The sequence below is a fragment of the Phycodurus eques genome, chromosome 19 (assembly GCF_024500275.1).
Source record: "Phycodurus eques isolate BA_2022a chromosome 19, UOR_Pequ_1.1, whole genome shotgun sequence".
In the NCBI taxonomy this organism is placed as follows: Eukaryota; Metazoa; Chordata; class Actinopteri; order Syngnathiformes; family Syngnathidae; genus Phycodurus; species Phycodurus eques.
The window spans coordinates 5,635,458-5,656,207 of NC_084543.1; the positions used below are offsets into that span (position 1 = coordinate 5,635,458).

At 43.7% G+C, this 20,750-nt stretch overlaps 4 protein-coding genes across 4 annotated transcripts in view; 1 reads left to right on the plus strand and 3 right to left on the minus strand.

Annotated features, from left to right (window-relative positions):
* Positions 1 to 17,576, plus strand: part of LOC133395223 (poly(ADP-ribose) glycohydrolase) — a 48,067-nt gene extending 30,491 nt beyond the window's left edge. Inside the window, exons 18-19 of the transcript XR_009767214.1 lie at positions 8,135 to 8,245; positions 17,044 to 17,576. The gene's annotated coding sequence lies outside the window, so the exon portion shown is untranslated. The remainder of the gene's footprint in view (positions 1 to 8,134; positions 8,246 to 17,043) is intronic.
* LOC133395226 (choline O-acetyltransferase-like) lies at positions 179 to 9,984 on the minus strand. Its single transcript, XM_061663985.1, has 15 exons — positions 9,768 to 9,984; positions 9,335 to 9,423; positions 8,105 to 8,296; positions 5,613 to 5,731; positions 4,924 to 4,977; positions 4,663 to 4,843; positions 3,698 to 3,875; positions 3,463 to 3,632; positions 3,289 to 3,389; positions 3,087 to 3,215; positions 2,893 to 3,015; positions 2,677 to 2,818; positions 2,451 to 2,513; positions 2,094 to 2,231; positions 179 to 1,993 (listed from the first exon to the last, which is right to left on the minus strand). Exons 2-15 carry the CDS (start codon positions 9,374 to 9,376, stop codon positions 1,682 to 1,684), a joined length of 1,944 nt encoding a protein of 647 aa, XP_061519969.1. The 5' UTR covers positions 9,377 to 9,423; positions 9,768 to 9,984; the 3' UTR covers positions 179 to 1,681.
* Positions 10,668 to 13,211, minus strand: slc18a3b (solute carrier family 18 member 3b). The gene has a single exon (XM_061663987.1). The coding sequence runs from the start codon at positions 12,877 to 12,879 to the stop codon at positions 11,296 to 11,298; it is 1,584 nt and encodes a 527-aa protein (XP_061519971.1). The 5' UTR covers positions 12,880 to 13,211; the 3' UTR covers positions 10,668 to 11,295.
* Positions 17,577 to 18,128: 552 nt separating the features above from the next.
* Positions 18,129 to 20,717, minus strand: rgrb (retinal G protein coupled receptor b). Its single transcript, XM_061664013.1, has 6 exons — positions 20,713 to 20,717; positions 19,604 to 19,725; positions 18,761 to 18,914; positions 18,574 to 18,691; positions 18,369 to 18,482; positions 18,129 to 18,275 (listed from the first exon to the last, which is right to left on the minus strand). Exons 1-6 carry the CDS (start codon positions 20,715 to 20,717, stop codon positions 18,129 to 18,131), a joined length of 660 nt encoding a protein of 219 aa, XP_061519997.1.
* Positions 20,718 to 20,750: the final 33 nt, after the last annotated feature.

A 20,750-nucleotide genomic window follows, 5' to 3' on the forward strand; every position in this document is an offset into this window, starting at 1 on the left:
GTACGTGCTGCTAGCTCCCGCGCATACTATTCCAGTTTGAGTTCCGATGATCATCATCTCTTAGATTTTTGTTTAGGATCTGAATTTCAGTGTTGTGAAAAGTCGACCCCAACCTTTCAGCATTTGGTATTGGTTCTTTTTATGTTAATGTACCATGTAATAGAATAGTACTATGAAATACAGTATACAATAAGCCTTTATTTGTTCCTCAATGGGGAAATTCCAGGTTTAGAATAGTGCACACAACAGACAAGTACACAAAAATTCATGATAAAAAAAAAAAATGTATTATAGCACATTTTAATTAGATAATATTCAAGAAAATACTCTTACTTCTGACCTATAACTATACATTCATGACTGGCTCAATATAGTGCTCTGTTCTTATATGCTGCAATTATTATTCCCTACACAATCAATGATTGAACAACACAGACAGCACATTCTTTACTTTTCATGATTCCGAACAAAACAGCCGATGTAAAACTCCCAATAGACATATTTACTTAGTACAGCTGGAAGATATTGTAAAATAAATTTACCTTCTCTTAAGGCATAATTGTTTTCTGAATACTCTTAGATAATATATTTTATAGCACAATTTAACAATAATATATTTATAACATAATATAAGCTTTGGACATATAAAACTACAGGTCCTTTATAGGACTAGACATGCATTTGTTTTGCTTAGTGCTGTCTTGATTGAAATGGAAATAGAAAAAAATATCTGCATTGTACTATAGAAACATTTCAAATTTTATGTGTACAAGTGTGTGACATGGACAGGATGACAACACTGCTGCATGATTTGTGACAGTTCAACAATTGACTTACATTACGTTAAACATTAAACTCCACCAGAACTACCCGCCACAATTGTAAATAGAACTCTAGTAATGACAACTATCAAAGAAATGGCACCTTGGTCCTTTGACAAATAAATATAAGAATGTGATAAATTGCACATATAGTATACCCTCACTGGGCTAATATATATGGTATTGCGCATTGACCCTACTTGACAACTACCGGTACGTCTACAAAAATAACTTAATTTCCTGTACACATGAACACAGTGGTTTGCCTCATTCACCACTTACACTATGTCTTGCTTTAAAGTATTATTGCTATAATCAAGAACACACCTACATACACATCTCAAGACTCCAACACTGATCGTCATTTCTATTCTATTAGCTACATTTATAGAATAGCATGTGTGGCTTCTGCACACAGTCTCTTTGGCAACTTTAGTATCAGCGGCATCACATTTGCACAGAACTGAATTCCACATATGAAATGGATCATAAATAGAACAGAATGGCACATGTTTAGTGAAAACGTTTGGCATGTGTTCTGCTATACACTTTATAGAGTATATCAGTGGCGCCCATGCATTTGGTACCTTAAAAGAGCAGAGATGGCCACCACTACTATATTTATGAACCACGATTATGTGAATATGTGTACAATACTGGACATCACTCAAGTCACTCTGAAAGAGGAGAACATGGCTTTGGTTTCCTAAAGGCTGCTGACCAGTTTGTCTGCCAAGTCAGGCAGTCACAAAACTAATATCATATCTACCTACGATAATCTCATGATAATGTTCAGGCCTCGAATTCTGAGGTTGAAATTAATTATGTTGCACAGACAATGACGATCCATCTTGACCTAGCTAAAATCTAAGTTTGTGGAGGATTGGTTGAGTGGTAGCTGCGCTATGTCCCTGATCTGTGAGGCTTGCTACCCCCTGGCAGCCCTCCACAACCTTGGTCGTAGCGGCGCCGCCGCAAGTGTCGCACAGGTCCCTGATTTCCAGCAGGCCCTCGTTCAGCGCTTTGACAAAAACGGCCGAGCTCGTCTGCGTGCTCTCCCAGAAACTGGACACGCAGAAGACGATGTGGTCTGGCTGCGGGTTGTAGCAGGCGCCGTAGCCGTTGGGCACCACCGGACCATAACAACAGAACATTTCCACCGTGGTCGGCACCTGAAGACCAGAGGAGAGAAGATGTTCAAGTGAAGCAATCGTTGTGTACTGGATCTTCAATTTTCCACCTAATGTCTTGGATCTAAAGTGATAACTATACCTGACTAGTGGACAGGATGAATTGGTTACTAGCCAGATAGGTTTCATCGCAAAATATCTCAGGACGCTCCATGTTAAGCTCCTTGGCGCTTTTCAGTAGTCCCAGGAGGTGATTGTCTATTGCCATTCCTGTAATAGCCTTAACAACATGTTTTAAAAGTATAAGAATGAAGGGTCAGGGTCTTTAGTACCCATCTGGAAACCAATGGGTTTTTTTCATCGCCTCACTCCATTCAGGACTTTGGCTGTGTTTGGAATCATTCTCTCATTTCCTTCTCCCTGGATTCCAAACACAGTCTGTGATTTACTGGTGATTTTTAAAACTAGTAGTCGTTAGATGAAGCATTGTCACACTTACTGCAATTGTGTAATTTGTCTGGGCATTTATTGCATCCCTCAGTCGTTTCATTTTTTCACTTTCCTGTAAGAAAATCGAAAAACACCAGTCACAGGTAGGTTCTATCATCGATATTTTAATGGATGTCTGGAGGGATCATCTATTTGGCGTGGTGGCTGTGTTGCACCTGTGAAGAGAGGGCTCGATTAACAAACATGGGGAAGTAAACTGAAGAAAAATGGCTCACGGCGTAAGCGGTCCTCTCATCTGTCATTGACTTGACAAAAGCTAAGGCTTCAACAGTGGCAGAGCGAATGTTATCCACCCGGCCGTCCCGGAAACGTCTGATGGACGCGCTCTCATACGTGGAAACCAGCCTTCCGCTGCACCTGAGCACAAGATAAGTGGAGTCAGCGCAACATCGCCGTAACGGTGATCGGTATTTTGAAAGTGAATTCTTTACTTGAAAAATGCAAGCTGTAGGGCCACTTGTACAAATGCATCCGGACTCATTTTTTGCTTCTTGATGAATTCTTTTCCATAACCTTTGAATGTGAAAACGTTCATGTCCAGATTATTCACCAGCCTGGAGGAAAAACACAAAACATACGGTATAAAACCTGGCCTCTCTGGAAAGAAGGTTTCTTGATGGTTTACCTCTGGAGTCGCTCTCTGGATGCCACGAAGAGTCCCTTGATTTGGGCGTTACATTTCCATAAGAGTCTTCTTGGGGCCGGAAGCTTTCGATTACTGGCTGGCTTGGCAGCCTCTAATGTGGTCCTGGTTCTGTACACAACAACAAAATATGGATTTCCATTCAACTTTTGATGTAATGTAGTCTTTTTCTGCAGCAACTTACATTTGTTTCGTCAAATATTCCGAACATTGCACCAAAACCACACCCTCAAACGCGGAGTGCTCGCACACCACTCCGCATATTCCGTCCATTCCTACAACAAACTAGGAGGACGTAGAGGCTTTAATTGATGGACCCAACTACGTTTACGGACAGCGGACGCGTCATCGGCCTTACCTGCATCGACTTGTCATACCAACGATTTGCGCCGTTCTTTTCCCACCCACCACCGTGTAGCATGAGCAGAGCCCTGTTGGTATCAGTGGGCTTTGTCCCGCTGGCCTCATCCAGGCATAACACACACAGGCAAGTCTCTATCAGGCCCAGAGAGTCCATGTTGGTTTGATCTAGAAGATAGACATATTTATTATCCCGAGTTTGAATTTTGGTTAAAAATGTTGGATACTAGCACCTTTTATCAGAATGTCTCGGGCTTGTGCCCATTCTGTTCGCCCATCAGATGTCAGGATACCAAAAGGAGGAGATCGCTCTTCAGCGTTTCCTGCCATTAACACGATTTTCTCAAGTTGGGATAAGATCTCTGTTTCACCGAGCGGCTTGCTGTTGGCGACTACATCCAACGCGAAAAACTGTACAGAGAAAAATAGCCACCACAAATCAGGCCTTTCATCACAATCACAGTTCTTTGCCTCGTACTTAAAGGACACAAAATGAAAATATGTTGCTTGCTAAGAGTGTAAAGAACCCCAAATCTGTCTCCTGTGCTATAATCAGGTAATGTTGCGACTCAAGGAAGCTCTCAGACAAAGTGGTAGATTTAATCCGTTGTAATTCAGTTAACTGACGATGTCTCCAAGGGGATTGGCCCTTGTGTGTTGCAGATTGATGGTTGTCAGAAGCATAGCCAGATGAAAACCCTGACTCTGCGGTTCCACAGTTGGTTGATTTAAAAGCCCACTTTATTCTGAGCAGAAATTTGGGCTGATCCCTAGCAAACAGTTAGCAAGCGCACCCCAACAGTACTAGTTAGTTTAGGTGGGTAAAAACTAGCTGACTTTGTTCAATTTGATGAGAAGGAAGCAAGGACAGCACTCTTAAATTGTCTGCCCATTCACAAATGGGAATCGAAACCTGCTTAATAGCTGGCGTTTAACACGAGGCGCGTGTAATTAATGAATTAGCTCCATAGCCTGCTATTGCGCGCCAATGTTCTGTTAGTTTTAAAAGATCATTCTCCATCATTCAAACGCCCAGGGGAGCTGTAGGTCTGATGTGTAAAAGAGCCTCCTCCTGTCTTCTCCACGGTGCGCCTACATAGATCCACCAAGGGTGTAATGTGTACGTGCACATTGATGCATTCAATGGTCACACAGTTTGTCCCACACGGACTGGAGCAACAACTGTCAGCGCCCTGACCTGCTTTTTGCACGCCACGATGATGTGCTCCGATGCTGCGGAGGCTGCGTTCACGCGGACCTTAAGCGTGTCTGCCGTCAGACTCGGGTAGCGGTATGAGGTAAACAGGCGGGAGTATTGCTCCATGCACAGAGGGGTCCCAGCCAGCTGGCCTCGGGCGAACTCCACCGGGAGCGCTCGCCTGAGAGAGAAAGATTAGCCCTCGCGTTGAGACTTGCCTCATAATTTCATCACAGTCTGATCAAGTTTTGCGTGACTTACGCATCAGTGAGGGTCTTGTACTCTAGCACACCTCTGATGAGACGAGCAGCGTATCTGTAAGGAGTCTGAATTAGAAAGTTTAGGGGTTGGCTGAAAACACAATGTCCTCTGGCCAGCAATCAGGATGAGGTGCACTCCCGCCTTTTTAAGTACCGGTGGTAATCACGTTAGTGGAAATTACCGGGCTACAGAGGGAACGCTCGCATATGCTCAGCTGTGTTTATGTGAGTGGGCGACGTGGGCAACGAGGAAAAACACGGCAGCTTGTCAGCTTTTATGCTGCTGGTCATTCGTCTTTGGCGTTATTACGTTCCGAAGACAGATCAATGCAAAGGGGGCATCCGCTGAACACCACACCCCTAGATGAGGCCTGACTCACGGCCTCGGTGGGGAGCTTAGTCTCGTCACTCCCAATTAAATAATTGTCCGTGGCAGTGGGTCATACCAGCTGCATGTGGTGCTCTGGAGATATTCAGTTATTGCATCAAAGCTGTCAAAAGCGAATGGCGAACATTGTGTCGACAAAATGTTGCTCGCCATTTCTTATTGTTTTGAGTATCAATGTTAGCATTTTAGAATTGCAATGATCAGTGCTTGGGGGAATGTTGAATGTTTGCTCTTCAGTTAATCTTTTTGGATGTTTTCGAACAAAGTCTTTATATGCTGGCAAACAACACTGTGTTGCCTACCTGAGGGCGTCCTTACGATCTTTAAATGTCTGCTTAGGAAACACCATGGCGGGACTGGAGTTGACCGGTAGGGCCAACCTGTTGCTCAGGTACATGTCCTCCAGCCAGTAGTCGTACACCTGGAGGATTTGGAAAAACTGGATGATGTGATTTGTTTTACTTGAGGGATTATGTTCAGAGTTGGGGCACTTGAGCGCAACCGAGTAGAAACGCCGTTACGGTGCATTCCTGCTGGATGCGAAAAGAGCGTGGGTGAGGCCCAGCCAGAGTGGGAGCTGTGATGGATATCACTGAGCCGGCTGAGTTGCGACCTGTCACCCAGGGTCTCTTCGAACTATCGAAGCAACAACAACAAATAGAGCCTCTAATAAATCTTATTTACTTGTCCTTTTTTCAGGATCATTACATGTGTTTATCATTTTAGGTAAAAGACAGGGAAGATGTTCAACTAATTGATGCCAGATGGCCCCAGGCTGATGTGCTAAATTGATTGATTCAATGCAGATGACTGCTGCTAAGGACTGAAGCAAAGTTGAATGTAACTCTTGAAGAAATGTCGAAATACTGGTGGTGCAGTAATAGTCGATTTCTATCGTTGGCTTGTTTTTTTTTTTTCCCCATTCAATGGTGACTGTTTCATGTACAAGTATTTCCAGCGAAAGGTCAAGCATCAAGGGTTCAAAAAGAGCACATTTAAGTGTAACATGCCACTGCTAAACCATTGTTTCCCTGAAGGTATTATAATCTACATTTTATCCCACGTTGTTGTGCATTTTTACTGTTACACTTGTCTGCATCATTTGTTTCCTAAAAAGAAGACAAACTATTGATCTTGGTGGCAGGCAGTGCATTTGGTACTTATCAGACTTAATGCACCTCTAAATCCCACCACTGTTATGTCACATGTAGAACCCATCAATACTATACAAAAAAGGTGACATAACATGCAACTGTGCCACATACATCTTCTGGAGCAGTTCAGAATCAATATTTATCTAATAAAACAAAACCACCAAAAAAGTTAAATAGATCAGAGTCACCAGAGATGCTGATTATTAAATGTATTAATGCGGTGTTAATGTGCAGATTGCTGCAGACGTGTTCTGCTAGTCAAAGTTGGCAGTTTTGTCCGGACCAACCAATCAGAGGACAGAAAAATGACCCTGTGAGGGTGAACTTGAAATCTGATGGGTTAAAGAAAGTCCTATAGCTAATATACCTTAATTTACATCGGCCACAACTACTGATAAATGCGCTGGGCAAAATAAATAGACATGGCAACACATAGACGCTGAAATCTGATTGGACAAAAAAATCCTAACATCTATGTAGATGTCCTAGAAGCAGTGTAACCGAGAGAACTGCTACAAAATAAAGAGCATAGACCGTTGGAAATAAGCTACAATTATTTCATGGGACAAATATTGAAATGTAGGTTGTGAATGTATGTCCATGCTTCTGATAGTGTTTCGGCCAGCAGAGGCCTTGCGGTCCCGGACCGCAAGGCGAACTATTGATGGTGCACTTTCCCAAAAAGTAATGAAAAGAAAAGCGAAGCTGTTTTTTGGCATACATGTTCTGTGACTACGCTCGTAACTCAAATCACTCATATCTCAAATCATGTTACCTCATTGAAATGAATGGGAATGCCATTCCAGCCTCCCCAAAAACAATTTTGGGGATTGTTATTATTATTATTATTTTTATTGTTGTGAAAAATAGCATTCTATAATATTGTATTTTATAAAAACATTCAGCAGTGACATAATTAAACAGAATTAAAAAGAATGAAACCGTTTTTGTCACACTTTGCCGCAATTAAATGGCCATTGTGCTGCTGTGTGCCTGGGCCACCTGGGGAGGGGGGGCAGTATACGACGAACAAATGTGTATACTGCACATGGACGTCTGTTCAGTATAGACATCTCAGCTCGTCTCGGCTCCTCACAGAGGATAAAAAATATATGACTATGAGTACGGTTATATTGTATATGTAAATGTGTCGCTGCACCGTTTTTGTTCAAATATCAGTTACCCATTATGTGTTAACATTAGCATTAAGCTAGCGGACTAAAGCCCGAGCTATATGTTTGTTTTGAATGCGCAAGTAATTCTCTGAGTTTGATGTTGAGTTTGACAGTAAACTTCAACTGGGAGTGGCGACAAACAGATCGAAGCCTCTTTTTTGAAGAATGGTTCGCTATTTGGCAAAAGTTCAGCTGATTGTGAAGTGTGTCGAGTTGCGTCCACCGCCGCTATACGGTGCTCGTGTCACAAGACGATGCAAAAAATAATAATAATAATCATCATCATCCCAACGATGTCTCGTAACTTAAAAAACTCCTAAGTCGGGTCACTCGCATCTCAAGCCACCACTGTACTGTATAATTAAACGTTGAGCTGGCATAATCTCAACATTCCATCCTGTGCCGTCACAAAAAATGATGCGCAACACTTTGATATCTGTATTTTGTCCCAGCCCTCGTTTATACCCAATTTTCCATCTTGTCCCTCCTGTCCAGGAGCTTCTTCTGCAGAACCTCGCCAGTGCCGCCGGGCGCTCCGAATTTCTCCACGATGGCCTTGGTTTTGTGGAACTGCTCGTCCTTCACCAGGTGTCGCACGCACTTCAGGTAGGTGTCCAGCGTTTGCTTGAGCGGGGGCACGGGGACCTTGGGCAACCCCTGATACAATCATAGGGGAAAGCAGCACCAGTTGGATTGCAGGAGAACAGCTGGTAAATGTCATCACGCCCATCTTCCAGCGATTGTTCATTAGTGAGATGGATGAAAGTGAGGTTAGTTTTACACATTAATTATTAGACAGTTAATAATTCATTGCTAATGCTTCAAGGCCCATTAGGCGATAAATTCCCACGCACTATTGGGAATACTGTATGTATGAATTTAATGGTTTTTTTTTTTTTGGTTTTTTTTTAAAAGTGGATAAATGCCAATGAATTATCTTTTCTTTCTGATGTTTGATCATTTGCATATGGTTGCCGAAGGCAACCAGCTGTTAAAACTGACCCGTGCATTGGAATGTTCAAGTTACTGTCATAAATTGGTCTTTTTTCTTCTTTTTAACAACACAACCGGCACGAGGTGGCACAATACAGCCATTGGTCAAAACATTAGGTACGCCTGCAGCCTCCAATAAAATCCAATACATGATTTATGCCTTTTCAAAGATAATGATGGTTAGTTATGGTGTTAATGAATTTAACTAATATGTATCTGTAAATACCAGGGTTGTGGTACATCATTGGAGCTCTTTCTAATATTTAGTTTATTATTTAGTTACCTTATTTACCTATATGAAATATATTCAAATATATAAACATCTATTTAATGTTGATACAGCTCTTGCATTGGATGACATTAGACCGGTGTTTACGTTGGAAAACACTCACGGCACATAAAAAAAATAAATAAAATAACTAAATTTAAAAAAGGCACAAAAAGTGGATACACGGGTCATGTATGTCCCATTTGTAATTGTCCGAGCTGTCACTGTACGTCGCTGGCACACATAGTTGAAAAAAGATAAGTTATTTGTCGTAAATACATAATTTTCTAATTGATTAAATGAAATTGGATCTCTTAAGGCACACTGGGTGGGAATCACTGCATTAGACTCCCTAATATTGATTAAGAGTTGCAGTTGCAGCAGCATGCTACACGGGAAATTTAAAAGTGTATTAAAAATCAAATTTAGCATACTTCCGGGGCTGCTGTGGCAGTCTCGCTCTCCGAACGAGACATCTTCACTGTCAGGAGCAGTCGGGGCAATCGTCGGGACCGCCGGCTGGCTGCACGGAGCGTGCAAAGGCAAAAGAAAGTAACATTAATAATGATAAAATACAGAGAGGAGTCGAGTACATATGCATTTCATCCATTTTCATCATATAATTTGCGGCATGCAATAACAAGCGCTCATTTGACTTTTAGATTTTTAGTCACAGTGCTCAGAAAGGACATCATACGCATGTGCGTTACCGTTTTAAACCATCCACTCCCATTTAGCCCATTGGTGGCAAACCTATGGATCGTGGGTCACACACGTCCTGTGAGAGCATTTGAGCCGGCCAGTCATGCAATTCTAAAAAAATACATCAAAATCATCATTTTAATAACCAAATAAAAGTTACTGTACCTGTTCAGCGGAGGTAGATCAGCGAGACCCCCGCGTCCACTTAGCCGTATCCCATATTAAGATAAGTCCCAAGCTTGGAAGAGGAGGAGGGAGGGGGGGGGGGGGGGGTGTGGAGGGGGGTGTTGGATCTGAGCTGCTCCACTATACACGGCCCCACGCACACTGGCTGAGTGACACTCCACGTTGCGGAAAGGCGGCTGTGGAAAAAGATGCTGAAGGAAGGTGTTTAGAAGGGCTCTACCTAAGCGCCCCACTATCCTCCCTCCATCCCGGAGGCATGAAACTCCTCCCATCAAAATCTATTTGTGAGGCATATTATCTAACCCCCCCCACCACCCCAACTCATCCCAACGCATCCTCCCCCACCTCCCCAACATCCGACAGTTAAATTGTTGTCAAAATGACAGATAGCGGCACACTTCGCTTGGTCCACACGATAGGTGTGCGCATAGGAACCACAACTATGTGGGAAGTTCATTTCGTGATTTGTTGTGCATGCCGACCTCTCGTTTAAAATGGGTGGGCGACCATGAAAAGCAAAAATATTAGGGAAGTTTTGCAGAGTACACTTTAGAGCAAATTGCACTTTAAATATAACACACTACTTTTTTTTTTTGTTTGTTTTAAACAACACCCGTTTTGTTCATTTACGGTGAACAACTTATGGTTCGTGGGCATATAGCCTTACCATGCAATTCTAAAAAAAAAATAAAAAAATACTAATAATAAAACTCCAGAGAAACTGCTATAAAAAGCCTAAAAACATTTACTTATATTTCATGTGTATTTTTTGCCATACATTTTAGTTTCCAAGTACCATATAATTATAAATCTGGTTATATGAGTAATGTTTCTCTCGCATGCATCGATAAGAAAAGAAGCCACATCAAGTGTCACAGAGCCAAAAAGAGATTTATTAAACCTCACAGCCAATAAATGAACACGCGGATTTATTTGTCATAAGGAGATCTGACTCGTCTTGACAAAATGCTCCATACCGACACACACGTGCGTTCACACACACACACCTACCCCACACACACTTGAGCTTATTTTAAATTTTTTTTTACTTTTTTTTTTTTTTTTTTTTTACATTGTGCAACTTGTGTTATCCACATTTGTGCAAATCCGGTTGTGCTGATACATTTAATTCCCAACGACAAGAACAAAAATGAGATTGTGGCAGTCCCTCTTGTTATATAAAACCAAATATCACCAACAATATACTCAAAGATGACTCTTTCAAGTGAAAACCAAAAGACTAAAAAATAGTAAATGCTTTTTATCCCTTTTTTTGTGCTAGTGAATATGTGCGTGCGGTTTATATTTGGTCCCACATTTCTCTTCACTTTTTTTTCTTTTACAATAAACAAACACACAATGAAATTGCAACCATGAAAAGAAAAGAAAAAGTCTCGCACACAGTCACGCAGTGGTGATTTTGGTGATTGGGTGTTTTATATTGCGCATGACACACGGAGGATTTGGTTGGGGTGGGGAGGGGGTGTTTGGGTGAAGCTTGGCCGCCTCAGGCGAACTCCGTGCCGGACGACTCCTCGGACTGCGACCGCTGCGCTTTGAAAGCGTCGAAGCCGTTCTCGTCGCCCGCCGAGCCGCAGCCCTTCTTCTTCTTCTTCTTCTTCTTCTTGGCCCGCCTCTCCTCCATGCGGATGGTGTCGTACAAGCCTTGCGGAGCCTCCTCGAGCAGGGTGTCCCTCTCCGAGTAGGACGGCTTCATTTGGCACACGTTGCGCAGCAGGAGCAGCGCGGGCGCGTACAGGACGTTGACCAAGCCCATGCCCAGGTTGAGCTGCACGAAGCCCGAGTAGTGCACGATCTGGCCCGCCACCACCGGGCCCATGGCGTACGCCACCGAGTAGGAGATGTCCGCGATGGCGTACACGCTGCCGTAGACGGACACGTGGCGCACGTCCACCAGGAAGGCGAGCGTGGGCAGCAGCGCCGTGTCCACCAGCGCGATGCCGAAGCAGATGCCGCACAGCGGGGCGATGAGCTCGCCGAAGGTCTTGCACGCCGGCACCGTGCACGAGCTGGCGCCGATGATGACCATGCCCAGCGCGCCGTAGAACCACTGCAAGTTGGGGTGACGCGCCGCCAGCTTGACGGTGATGTAGACGCCGAAGACGTGCGGGAAGAAGGCGGGCAGCCACGTCAAGCCCATCTGCCACTGCGTGGAGTGCATGGTGCTCTCCATCCAGTTGGCGATGGTGGGCTCCAGGAAGGCCAGCGGGATGTTGCACACCGTGAGCGCGCCGGCCACCACCGCGATGTACGGGTCGATCATCAGCCGGTAGATGGGGGTGCCCACCGGCATGTTCTCTCGAGTCCTGTTGGAGAAGGGCCGGATGACGGTGAGGAAGAGGAAGCCGTCCGCCAGGCACACGAAGGCGAGCACCAGGAAGGGCACCCGCTTGCCGGCGAACTCGTAGAGAACCCCGCCGAAGGGAGGCGCCACCAGGCTCCCGAAGGAGATGAAGGCCAGCGCGATGCCCAGCGCCCGGCTGCGCTCGCCCTCCTCCGTGTACTTGTCGGCGATCATGGCGAGGCCCGACGTGTCCGCGAACGCCGAGCCCAGACCCTGCAAGCTCCTGGCGGCGAACAGCGTGGCGTAGTTCTCCCCGAAGGCGAAAATGCACGTGGAGAGAAACATGATCGTCAGCCCGATGAGCAGCGGGACGTCATACCCGACCCGGTCGATGAAGGTGCCGCTCAGAGGGTTGACCAGCAGCTGCAGGATGGCTTTGGACGCGAACAGAACTCCGATCTGGACGTCCAAGTTGTTGTTGCTTTGGGCTTGACTCGCGCCCGTGCCGTTGCCGTGCGCGCTGCCGTTCGGGTGCAGGACGACGTGGACGTGCTCCGACTGCTCGTTCTCCAGGTCGGCCAGGTAGTCCGGGATGATGGGCACGATGACCATGTAAAGCATGTTGTCCAGCAGCAGCGCCACGCACACGATCACCAGGATGATGCGCCGCTGCCGGTGCGGGTCCTGCATGGCGCTGCCCAGCTGCTTGGTGCGCGCGCCCATCTCGGACAGCTTGACCGCGGCCGACCTGGCCAGCCCGGACGATCCCACGTCCGCGTTCATCATCACGTGCTCTCTTCTTCTCCTATTCCAGTCAAATTGTGCACGAGTGTCTCATCGGCGCGCTCCTCTGAGCAAATTTACGCACACCCCTGGGCTCCCTCCATGCTTCCAATTTCACGCGGCGAACTTGGCTGCAGCTTGCTGGCGCCGCCGAGGACGCGCTGAGTCTTCCATCCTCACCTGTGGCACTTTTGCGCTCGGCTCTCACAGCATCAGTGCTGCCTCCGTGGCCATTGGTGCTCATTAACCCGCTATTTTTGGTGCCTTTCCCCCCTCGCCCCCTCGCCCCCTCCCCACCCTCCTCCTCACACAGAGATGTGACATCAGCATCAGCAAACTGCGCCGACTGGATCCCCCCAACACTTTGCCCCCTTTATGCTAATTACCCACCCGGCTAGCACTCACTTCAACCAATGGGAGACACTGTGCGCTCCAGCAACACCATTCCAAGATTTAAAAAAGCAATTTTTTTTTTAGTTGCTTAATTTCTGAGGTGGCAAAAGTACTCCCATTCTGTACTTAATTTCCCTCACGGGATGAGTATTTATCTCCAATGTCGAGATTAAATGCAACGGATTTAAAAGTTAACTATAACTGCCTTTTAAAAAAAATGGACTACAGTATACTTGAAAAGTGGGACATTTTGTGTAATTTTTAAGGTTAAACAGGCTGTATCCATACGAGGATCATTACAACATTTGATTGTGTTGCATGTTTTGCATGTTATTTGCATGTATTCAGTGGGCTATACTGAAAAGGAAATGATCAATTATATACAATATCAATTTTGATTATTTGGCACTAAAGCTATAGGAGCAGCAATACAATTTGCCCTTTTCGCTGAAAGAGAAAACCCACGAGTAATTGACGCTCATCCAATTAAGTTTTGTAATTGCCTCTAGATGCCACACGAGGGCGCCAAAGTCATGATTTCTATTCGACACGCTTTGGCCTGAGTTCAAAAACAGCAAATAGGTTATTTTTTTCTGTAAATAATACAGATACGTTTCCCCTAAAATATTTGTGGCATGCCAAAACATAAATATGTGAGGCTTCACTGTAGTTTCCCTTTTTTAAATTAACTTGTATTGTGTTCATCATGGTTCACATTCCTCCATGTCGCTGCTGCGCCCCCCCCCCCTTTGTTTTTTTTTTTTAATTTTTTTTTTTACGTCTTATAATACGCCAAGATCTCTGTCAATCGAAATCAACCGCAATTGACTTTACCTCTCTCTATTTGCATCTTTTTATTTCCTTGTCGTTATCCGTGGAGGTTGAGGAAAGTAGCAAGCCTATTTGACAAATTAAGGAGTAGAAAATGAAAATTTTTATTTTTACAAATATTTAAAGGGTCACCGTTAAAATCCTATCGTGAGCTTGACAAAGATAAAATCAATTTGGTGAAGGTGACACTGGCAACACCTTGTGGCGTAAAATGGGAAACGCACACTATAGTTGTTTAAAAATCCCATTATCGTGATCATAATGAAAACATCTCAATTTAGTTATATTCATAATCAGTTTTACTGTTAGAGAGCTATTGATTAAGCAATATTCATGTAAGTGTACTGCTTAGAACGCTACTGCACCACAATGAATTGTAGAACAATTTAGAAAATTAGCCCCTCCCACTGCAAACTATATAATACATTTAGTTAAACTTGTCTTTTTGGCCTAAAAATTGAGCAATGATATTGTGGAGGAAGGATTTTTGGATCCAGCTCATATAGTTGCACCTAATATTGTGGCCAACGTGTACATTTATTATTAAATCTTGTAGCTTTTTCGTCTCACATTCATCATTTAGCATGCATTCAACATTCAGTTATGTTTTGGAAATAGTTGTCATGTATTTTTTTTAAAGTACGTGTAGAGTACTTTAGTGAAGGTGCTACTTATTTGTGGCCGGCAGAGGGCAGCAAAGATCTGGAAAACTAAATGTACTTTACAGTGCCGCAAACACTCAATGAACTAAAATTGATTGACAGACATTATGTCATTCAACAGTCTATATTTAAATTTTATATTAAAAGATAACACTTGATGAGTACTTGATTTACTTCTATGCACTGAATCGTGGAGTATTATAGTAGATTTACACTATTGCACTGTATGTGGTAATGTCCAATCATACAGAAATTCTGTATATACTGTAAATCATCGAATTTATTTTGTAATTTGTACTAAGGTAATCGTGTGACAAATTTTCATTTTGACTTTAAATATACCAGCAATTTCACTGTTTCTCTAACCAATCAGGTGTCACATTCATCGTCACGGGGCCAGAGCGCTGGCTCTCGATGATGTCAGACGTTTTTTCTGTCCTCTGATTGGTCGGTCTGCGCAAAACATTATTCTTGCCAAATTCATGAAGCAAAACGTGTTCATGGTGTGATGCAGTGGACATTAACAAAACAAAATGAGGATTAGGACAGTCCAAGGGAACAGGCACAATATAATATAATGACAACAGGCCGTGCCGACAACGGCCGGACTGCATCACGTGACCGACGAATTTCCCATCGCAGCCAATCCGCGTAGCTTTCCACGCACCTGACAAAAATAGTTGCTGCGCGTCGAACGCCGCGGAGATCCTCTCTCGTGATTGGTCCGTTTTAATCACGTGCTGTGATGACGTCAGCGCAGTCACCTTTTGGACTCTATATACATTTGTGTCAAACTGAGGCCCGGGGGCCAAATTTGGCCCACGATGTAATTATATTTGGCCCGCAAGACCGTATCAAATGTGTATTAGAGCTGGCCCGCCATTATATAGCACATGCGCCACTAATATTACAAATCCCAGAATGCTTTGCTAGTGCGTTGGCCCGTCAGTCTATACCGGAGAGCGCCCCTTCCCTTTCTGTTGCAGTCGTTAGCAACTATGCTACCAGTCTCCTCGAGCAAATTTACACTTCCCCTTCCCAAAAATGGCCAAACGAAAGATGGAAAACAGTTAACTTCCAAGACAGGTGGGAGGCAGATTATCTGTTCACTAAAGTAAACTTGGTGAAAGCCGCATTCCCCCACAAGAACTTCCTATCTTTACAGCAAGAAAGTGATAACAGAAATACTTTCAAAATTGTGTTTTAATAAGTTTAAGTGTGTTTAAGATACATCTTTTACAGGTTAATACAAGTACTTGTGTCAACTCAAGGGAGTCGAAGAGGTAAACCTATGACAAAAAATTGATAATTGTCCCTCTCTCGCGAGTGAGTCTGGAACGCGAGAAACGGGCGTTCACTGCGTCCAAACATTCCCAAAAAAAAAAACGCCAAAATGTCCAAGTTCCGGGCTAAAGCTTCTGCGATGGAAATGCACCAACCATTCAAAAGTTTGTGGAACTTTAGGAGGAAATGCGACTGATGGATTAAAAAAGCCTCAGTGTATGCATACTGTACGTGTACGTGGTTTGTTTGCAGCCTCGCTATAGTCGTCCCTGACCAGGTGTCCTCCTCGACTTCCTATTAGCGCTATTAGCGCTGCTTCTAACTTGGGCTCGGGACCAAATTGGATCACTCGTCCAGCCGCTCACTCCGTGAAAGTTTTCCAAGAATGCCACATGCTAACCTCGCCACGCACTCGGTCTACTCTGAGGATTATATTAGTGCTAATTGAACTTTTGAGAAATCTACTTTGCAACCTTTTCTCAGCATTTCTAATTAAAAGTTTCAACATGATCTCTGTCTTTAAGCTGCTTTTTGATCTGGATTTCAAGGCAACATGATGGCCTACTTCTGGGGAGTTTGCATGTTCTCCCCTGGCTTGCGTGGGTTTTCTCCGGGTACTCCGGTTTACTCGCACATTCCTAAAACATGCATGTGAGGTTCATTGAGCCGAGCTATTTTACATGAGAAAAATATCACACCACACCACCAAACGAAAATGTCACCAAAAGTATATACAGTACTTAAGAGTATTTAATTGTTCTGCCTGCGTCACAATATGTCACTGACATAGAGAGATGAACAAAAGACGTTATTTCTGGGACAACATTTTCTTAAACAATTTGGGGAAAATTTATAATTTCCTGCGGCACACCTGATGATCTCTCATGGCACACGACGTGGTTAGAAATCACTGAGGTACACAATCTAATGAGATCAATCAACCAGAAAGTAGAATGATTTTGTTGTAAAGGTTAATACGACGATGTTGTATTCCCAGCAGGGCCCGCTGAACCATTATCCCCTCCACTCCCACCACGATGGGCCCCCATTGACGCCACCGCTTTGTGCCTCGCAGGTCAGTGTGACGACCGGCTTGCGTCTCCTGGCAGCTTAACTGGAGCGAATTTGTTAAGCAGATCACCGCAGTGCATTCAGGGACCCGTCATTTGTGAAAGCAAAAAACAAAAAAAAGATCCCAAGCTGTTGTACGTTGTTGCAGTCATGATTTAATTATTACAATAAATCACTCCATCTGAACTACTTATTTATGGATTAACATTCCTGTCTATACAGTACGTGAATGCATCATTTGTTGTATTCACTGATTTACTCACTGTCAACTATGTGGACAAAAGTATTGGGACACCGAAAGGGAGGTCCGGCCTTACCATCTGTTCTCATTCAAATGTGTTTTCCGGTTCTTGCATACCAAACTCACTCAAATAAACCTTTATGGACCTTTCGCCAATTGTTCCCACAAAGTTGGAAGCATTCAGTCTTGTGATGCATAAAGAATCGGGGGGTTCAACCCAAGTTAGAGTTTTTCTTGCAAATACAATTTGGAGTAGGCTACCTTTAAAACTTATCTGACCAGCGATGAACTAGTTGGGTTATTATTAACTGCAATTGCATATCGGAAACAGTTCGAAGTCATCAACGAGTTTATTTTCGTACTGCCAATGTGTAGGGATGCTTTTGGGGATATTTAAACAGGTAAATATGTATTTTGTAAGCATGTTTGGTTTAGCGAAATACAAAAGAGTATCTGAGACAGCACTTTAGGCTTTTATAAGCAAGTATTTTTCAAGGCAGGTGGCATGTGGGGGAGGGGGGCACGGTATACGCACCAGTCCGAATGATCAGAAAGGTAACCTTTTCAGTTTGACCCAGGAAGAACCCGGCAACTGCTGAATCATTCCTTGATTTGTGTCCAAATACCTTTGTTCATAAAACTTGATAGAGAGGGTCGTATGAAAGCCTGGAGGCAGTTTTCATCATGTCACATTTTAAAAAGGAGGTACCCACAGTGAAATATTATTAAAACTGTACAAACAGTTCCAAGAAAATCCTCATCTTTTTTATCTATTTGGACTTGGACTTCTTCAAATCTGGCTCGGCTATCTTCTGCCCGGTAAGGAAGTACCACACGCCTCCGCGGTAGAACTCGTTACCGAAAGAGTAGAGCAGCGCGTTGAAGATGGGGTTGGTCTTGGCCACCACCGGAAGCACCTGGGAAGGAAGGAAGCACAAGCGTTTTGAGGGGGAGTGTTTTCGAGGGCTGGGAACGTTCAAATGTGATGTTTTAGGATTGAAGACGCTCACCATTCGTAGCTTTGGCGATATGACGTTGACGTTTTGGAAGCAAGCGTAAATGCACATGAGGACGTAAGGGCCCCAGCACATTAGCATCACCCTCAACGGCAAACTGGTGTTGAACTGAAAACAGTGTATTGTTTGAATTCACTGTACCATGACCACAATTCAAAGGGTGTACAGTTCCTTTAAATGGGTTTCTAGGCGCGCTCACCCGGTGGTGATGGATTTTCTTGAAGTGTTTGTTAATGGAGCTGTAGCACGACAGCATGGTGAGCGCCGGGAAGGTCAAGTAGAGCAACACTAGGGTAAGCATGAAGGTGACAAAGTCCCTAACAAGAATATCATACGCAGTTGTTAAGTTATTGTTTTATTTTTTTTGCTCTGCGTGCCTTTCGTACCGGTCTCCTCTGGTGTAGTCCAGCGTGCAGCAGGTCCTCATGGGTTCAAAGTCGTACACGCCCCAGCCCATGAGCGGGACGGTGGCCCAGAAGATGGACAGGACCCAGATGATGGCACTCATAACCATTGCTGTACTCCAGAAGAGCTTTTGTCCTGCGAGGAGACAATGTAGCACAACAATATCAGCCTTTGCCAAGGTAACTACAAAAGAATTGCTGGATATCTTTTGGATTTTGCTGATGGAATTTTACAAATGAAATTGCTGTTATTAGTACTTTGGTTACCTGAAAGACAACATTTCATCCTAGAAATCAATCTAAATGAAAATTAACCAGAAAAAAACTAATGAAACCAATACAAGAGCTGCATCAAATATGTCCACCTTTTTAACACATTCACTGCCATTGACGGCTTTAGAAGTCAAATATCCATGTCAACTCGGAAGGCTGGCAGTGAATGTGGTAAAGATAACTACAGAAGCATCTGTAGACGGAGTGTGTATCCAAGAAATCAAACTGAGACAAAGAAAAAACTAGAAAAGCAAAGCTACACTGTGAAGGTTTATAATTACTGTAACATACATGCCGTCTTTAAGCCCATCTATGGCGTTTCACATTATATGTTGGCATTAAGATAGCGGACTTTCATTAGATGAAATTACATGGTTGGGTTGAACATTTTGGTGTTTAAATATATTGTTTAATTCTCTTTAGCTTTATGCGTTAGTTAAACAATAAACTTCAACTTGGAGTGACAAAGAAACAGCTTGAAGTGAGCACACTGTGCCTCTTTTGGTCCAATTGTTTGAATGTTGTTGCGTTCATCTTCCAAGTTGAACTCACTGGTGCAGTACTGGTGATATCGGTCCCACGCGATGGCTGCCATGAAGCTGATGGATGCCAGGACGGCGATCATGCCCTGGAAGCCGTGATAAGCGCATCCGTTCTGGCCAAAAGGCCAATGTCTAGAGGGGAGGGGGACAAAGACACGAGAGACACACAATGGTCTCAAAAAAGTCAGGAAACAAATATAATCCCCCCTCCCCTTTCTAATCCTCTTAAAGACTTTAAGATTGGTTTTCCTGAGTGCAGATTCCAAATAGTATTGGGACACTTCATTTTATCAGCTTATCCTTGTTTGTCTTTCTGGTAGCAGGATCGCATAAACTTGTACAAACCTTTTACCGTAATGTAAGAGAAACCCATTAAATATGACCCTCATCTGGTTGAATGAGAGTATTATTATTACATTATTTTATTAGCACCGGTAGCAGTTGTTATGATGGAGGAGGTAAGACTGCAGACGAGGACGTATACCCGCCAACAGGATCCCCGGATGCTCTTTAGCTCGCTCGCGAGCTGGTGGCTAGCGCCTCTCGTCACGGCTTAGAAAGTCCCTGCCGTGACCCGGTGGGACATGTTCCAGCCACCTGAGGCTTTAAGCGGATATATTTTTGCGCCTCAAACATGTGGTTATGCGTAGGCATAAGAAAGTTGCGAGATGAAGTAGCGGGGTGTGGTTTCATGCATTCAGCGGACAAGGACAAGTCGTTTGAGAGCGGAGACAACCGCTTGAGTTTCCACGATTTTGAAGCCTCATTTTTTTTGTTATCCTTGGCGATTTTCTTTAATTATACAAATTTGGCAAATTTAGAGGACATTTTCACTTCACTGGTAGTGGTGTGGGACATTCGCCACAGTTTGGCACAGGCAGAATGGGTTGGGTTTTCACTCAGTTGTGAATGCGAGAGTAAACGGTTGTTTGTCTCTACATGTGCCCCTGCGACTGACTGGTGACCATTCCAGGGACTTTAAGTACACTTTTTAGTTATTAAGTGCAGATTCAGCGCAGTGTTCATATTCAAAGTATGCAAAATTTGACAGTGGCTTACAATCATATACATATATATATATATATATATATATATATATATTGTAGGAATAAAACCTGCCTCATTTTTCGATGAACGCTGAACATGTTCTAGAATGT

Bases quoted from the DNA above. Each gene is read 5' to 3' on its own strand.
- LOC133395226 (XM_061663985.1), bottom strand. From the start codon at position 9,376: ATGTCTCGTTCGGAGAGCGAGACTGCCACAGCAGCCCCGGAA. The intron at 4,844-4,923 runs GTAAGTCACGCA...TTTCTCTCTCAG, and splicing joins TACAAGACCCTCACTGATGC to GCGAGCGCTCCCGGTGGAGT. The intron at 3,390-3,462 runs GTAAGGCCGATG...ACGTCCTCCTAG, and splicing joins GGTATGACAAGTCGATGCAG to TTTGTTGTAGGAATGGACGG.
- slc18a3b (XM_061663987.1), bottom strand. From the start codon at position 12,879: ATGATGAACGCGGACGTGGGATCGTCCGGGCTGGCCAGGTCGGCCGCG.
- rgrb (XM_061664013.1), bottom strand. The intron at 18,915-19,603 runs GTGAGTTCAACT...GTCTCCTCGCAG, and splicing joins ATATCACCAGTACTGCACCA to GACAAAAGCTCTTCTGGAGT. The intron at 18,276-18,368 runs GTGAGCGTCTTC...CTTCCTTCCCAG, and splicing joins TATCGCCAAAGCTACGAATG to GTGCTTCCGGTGGTGGCCAA.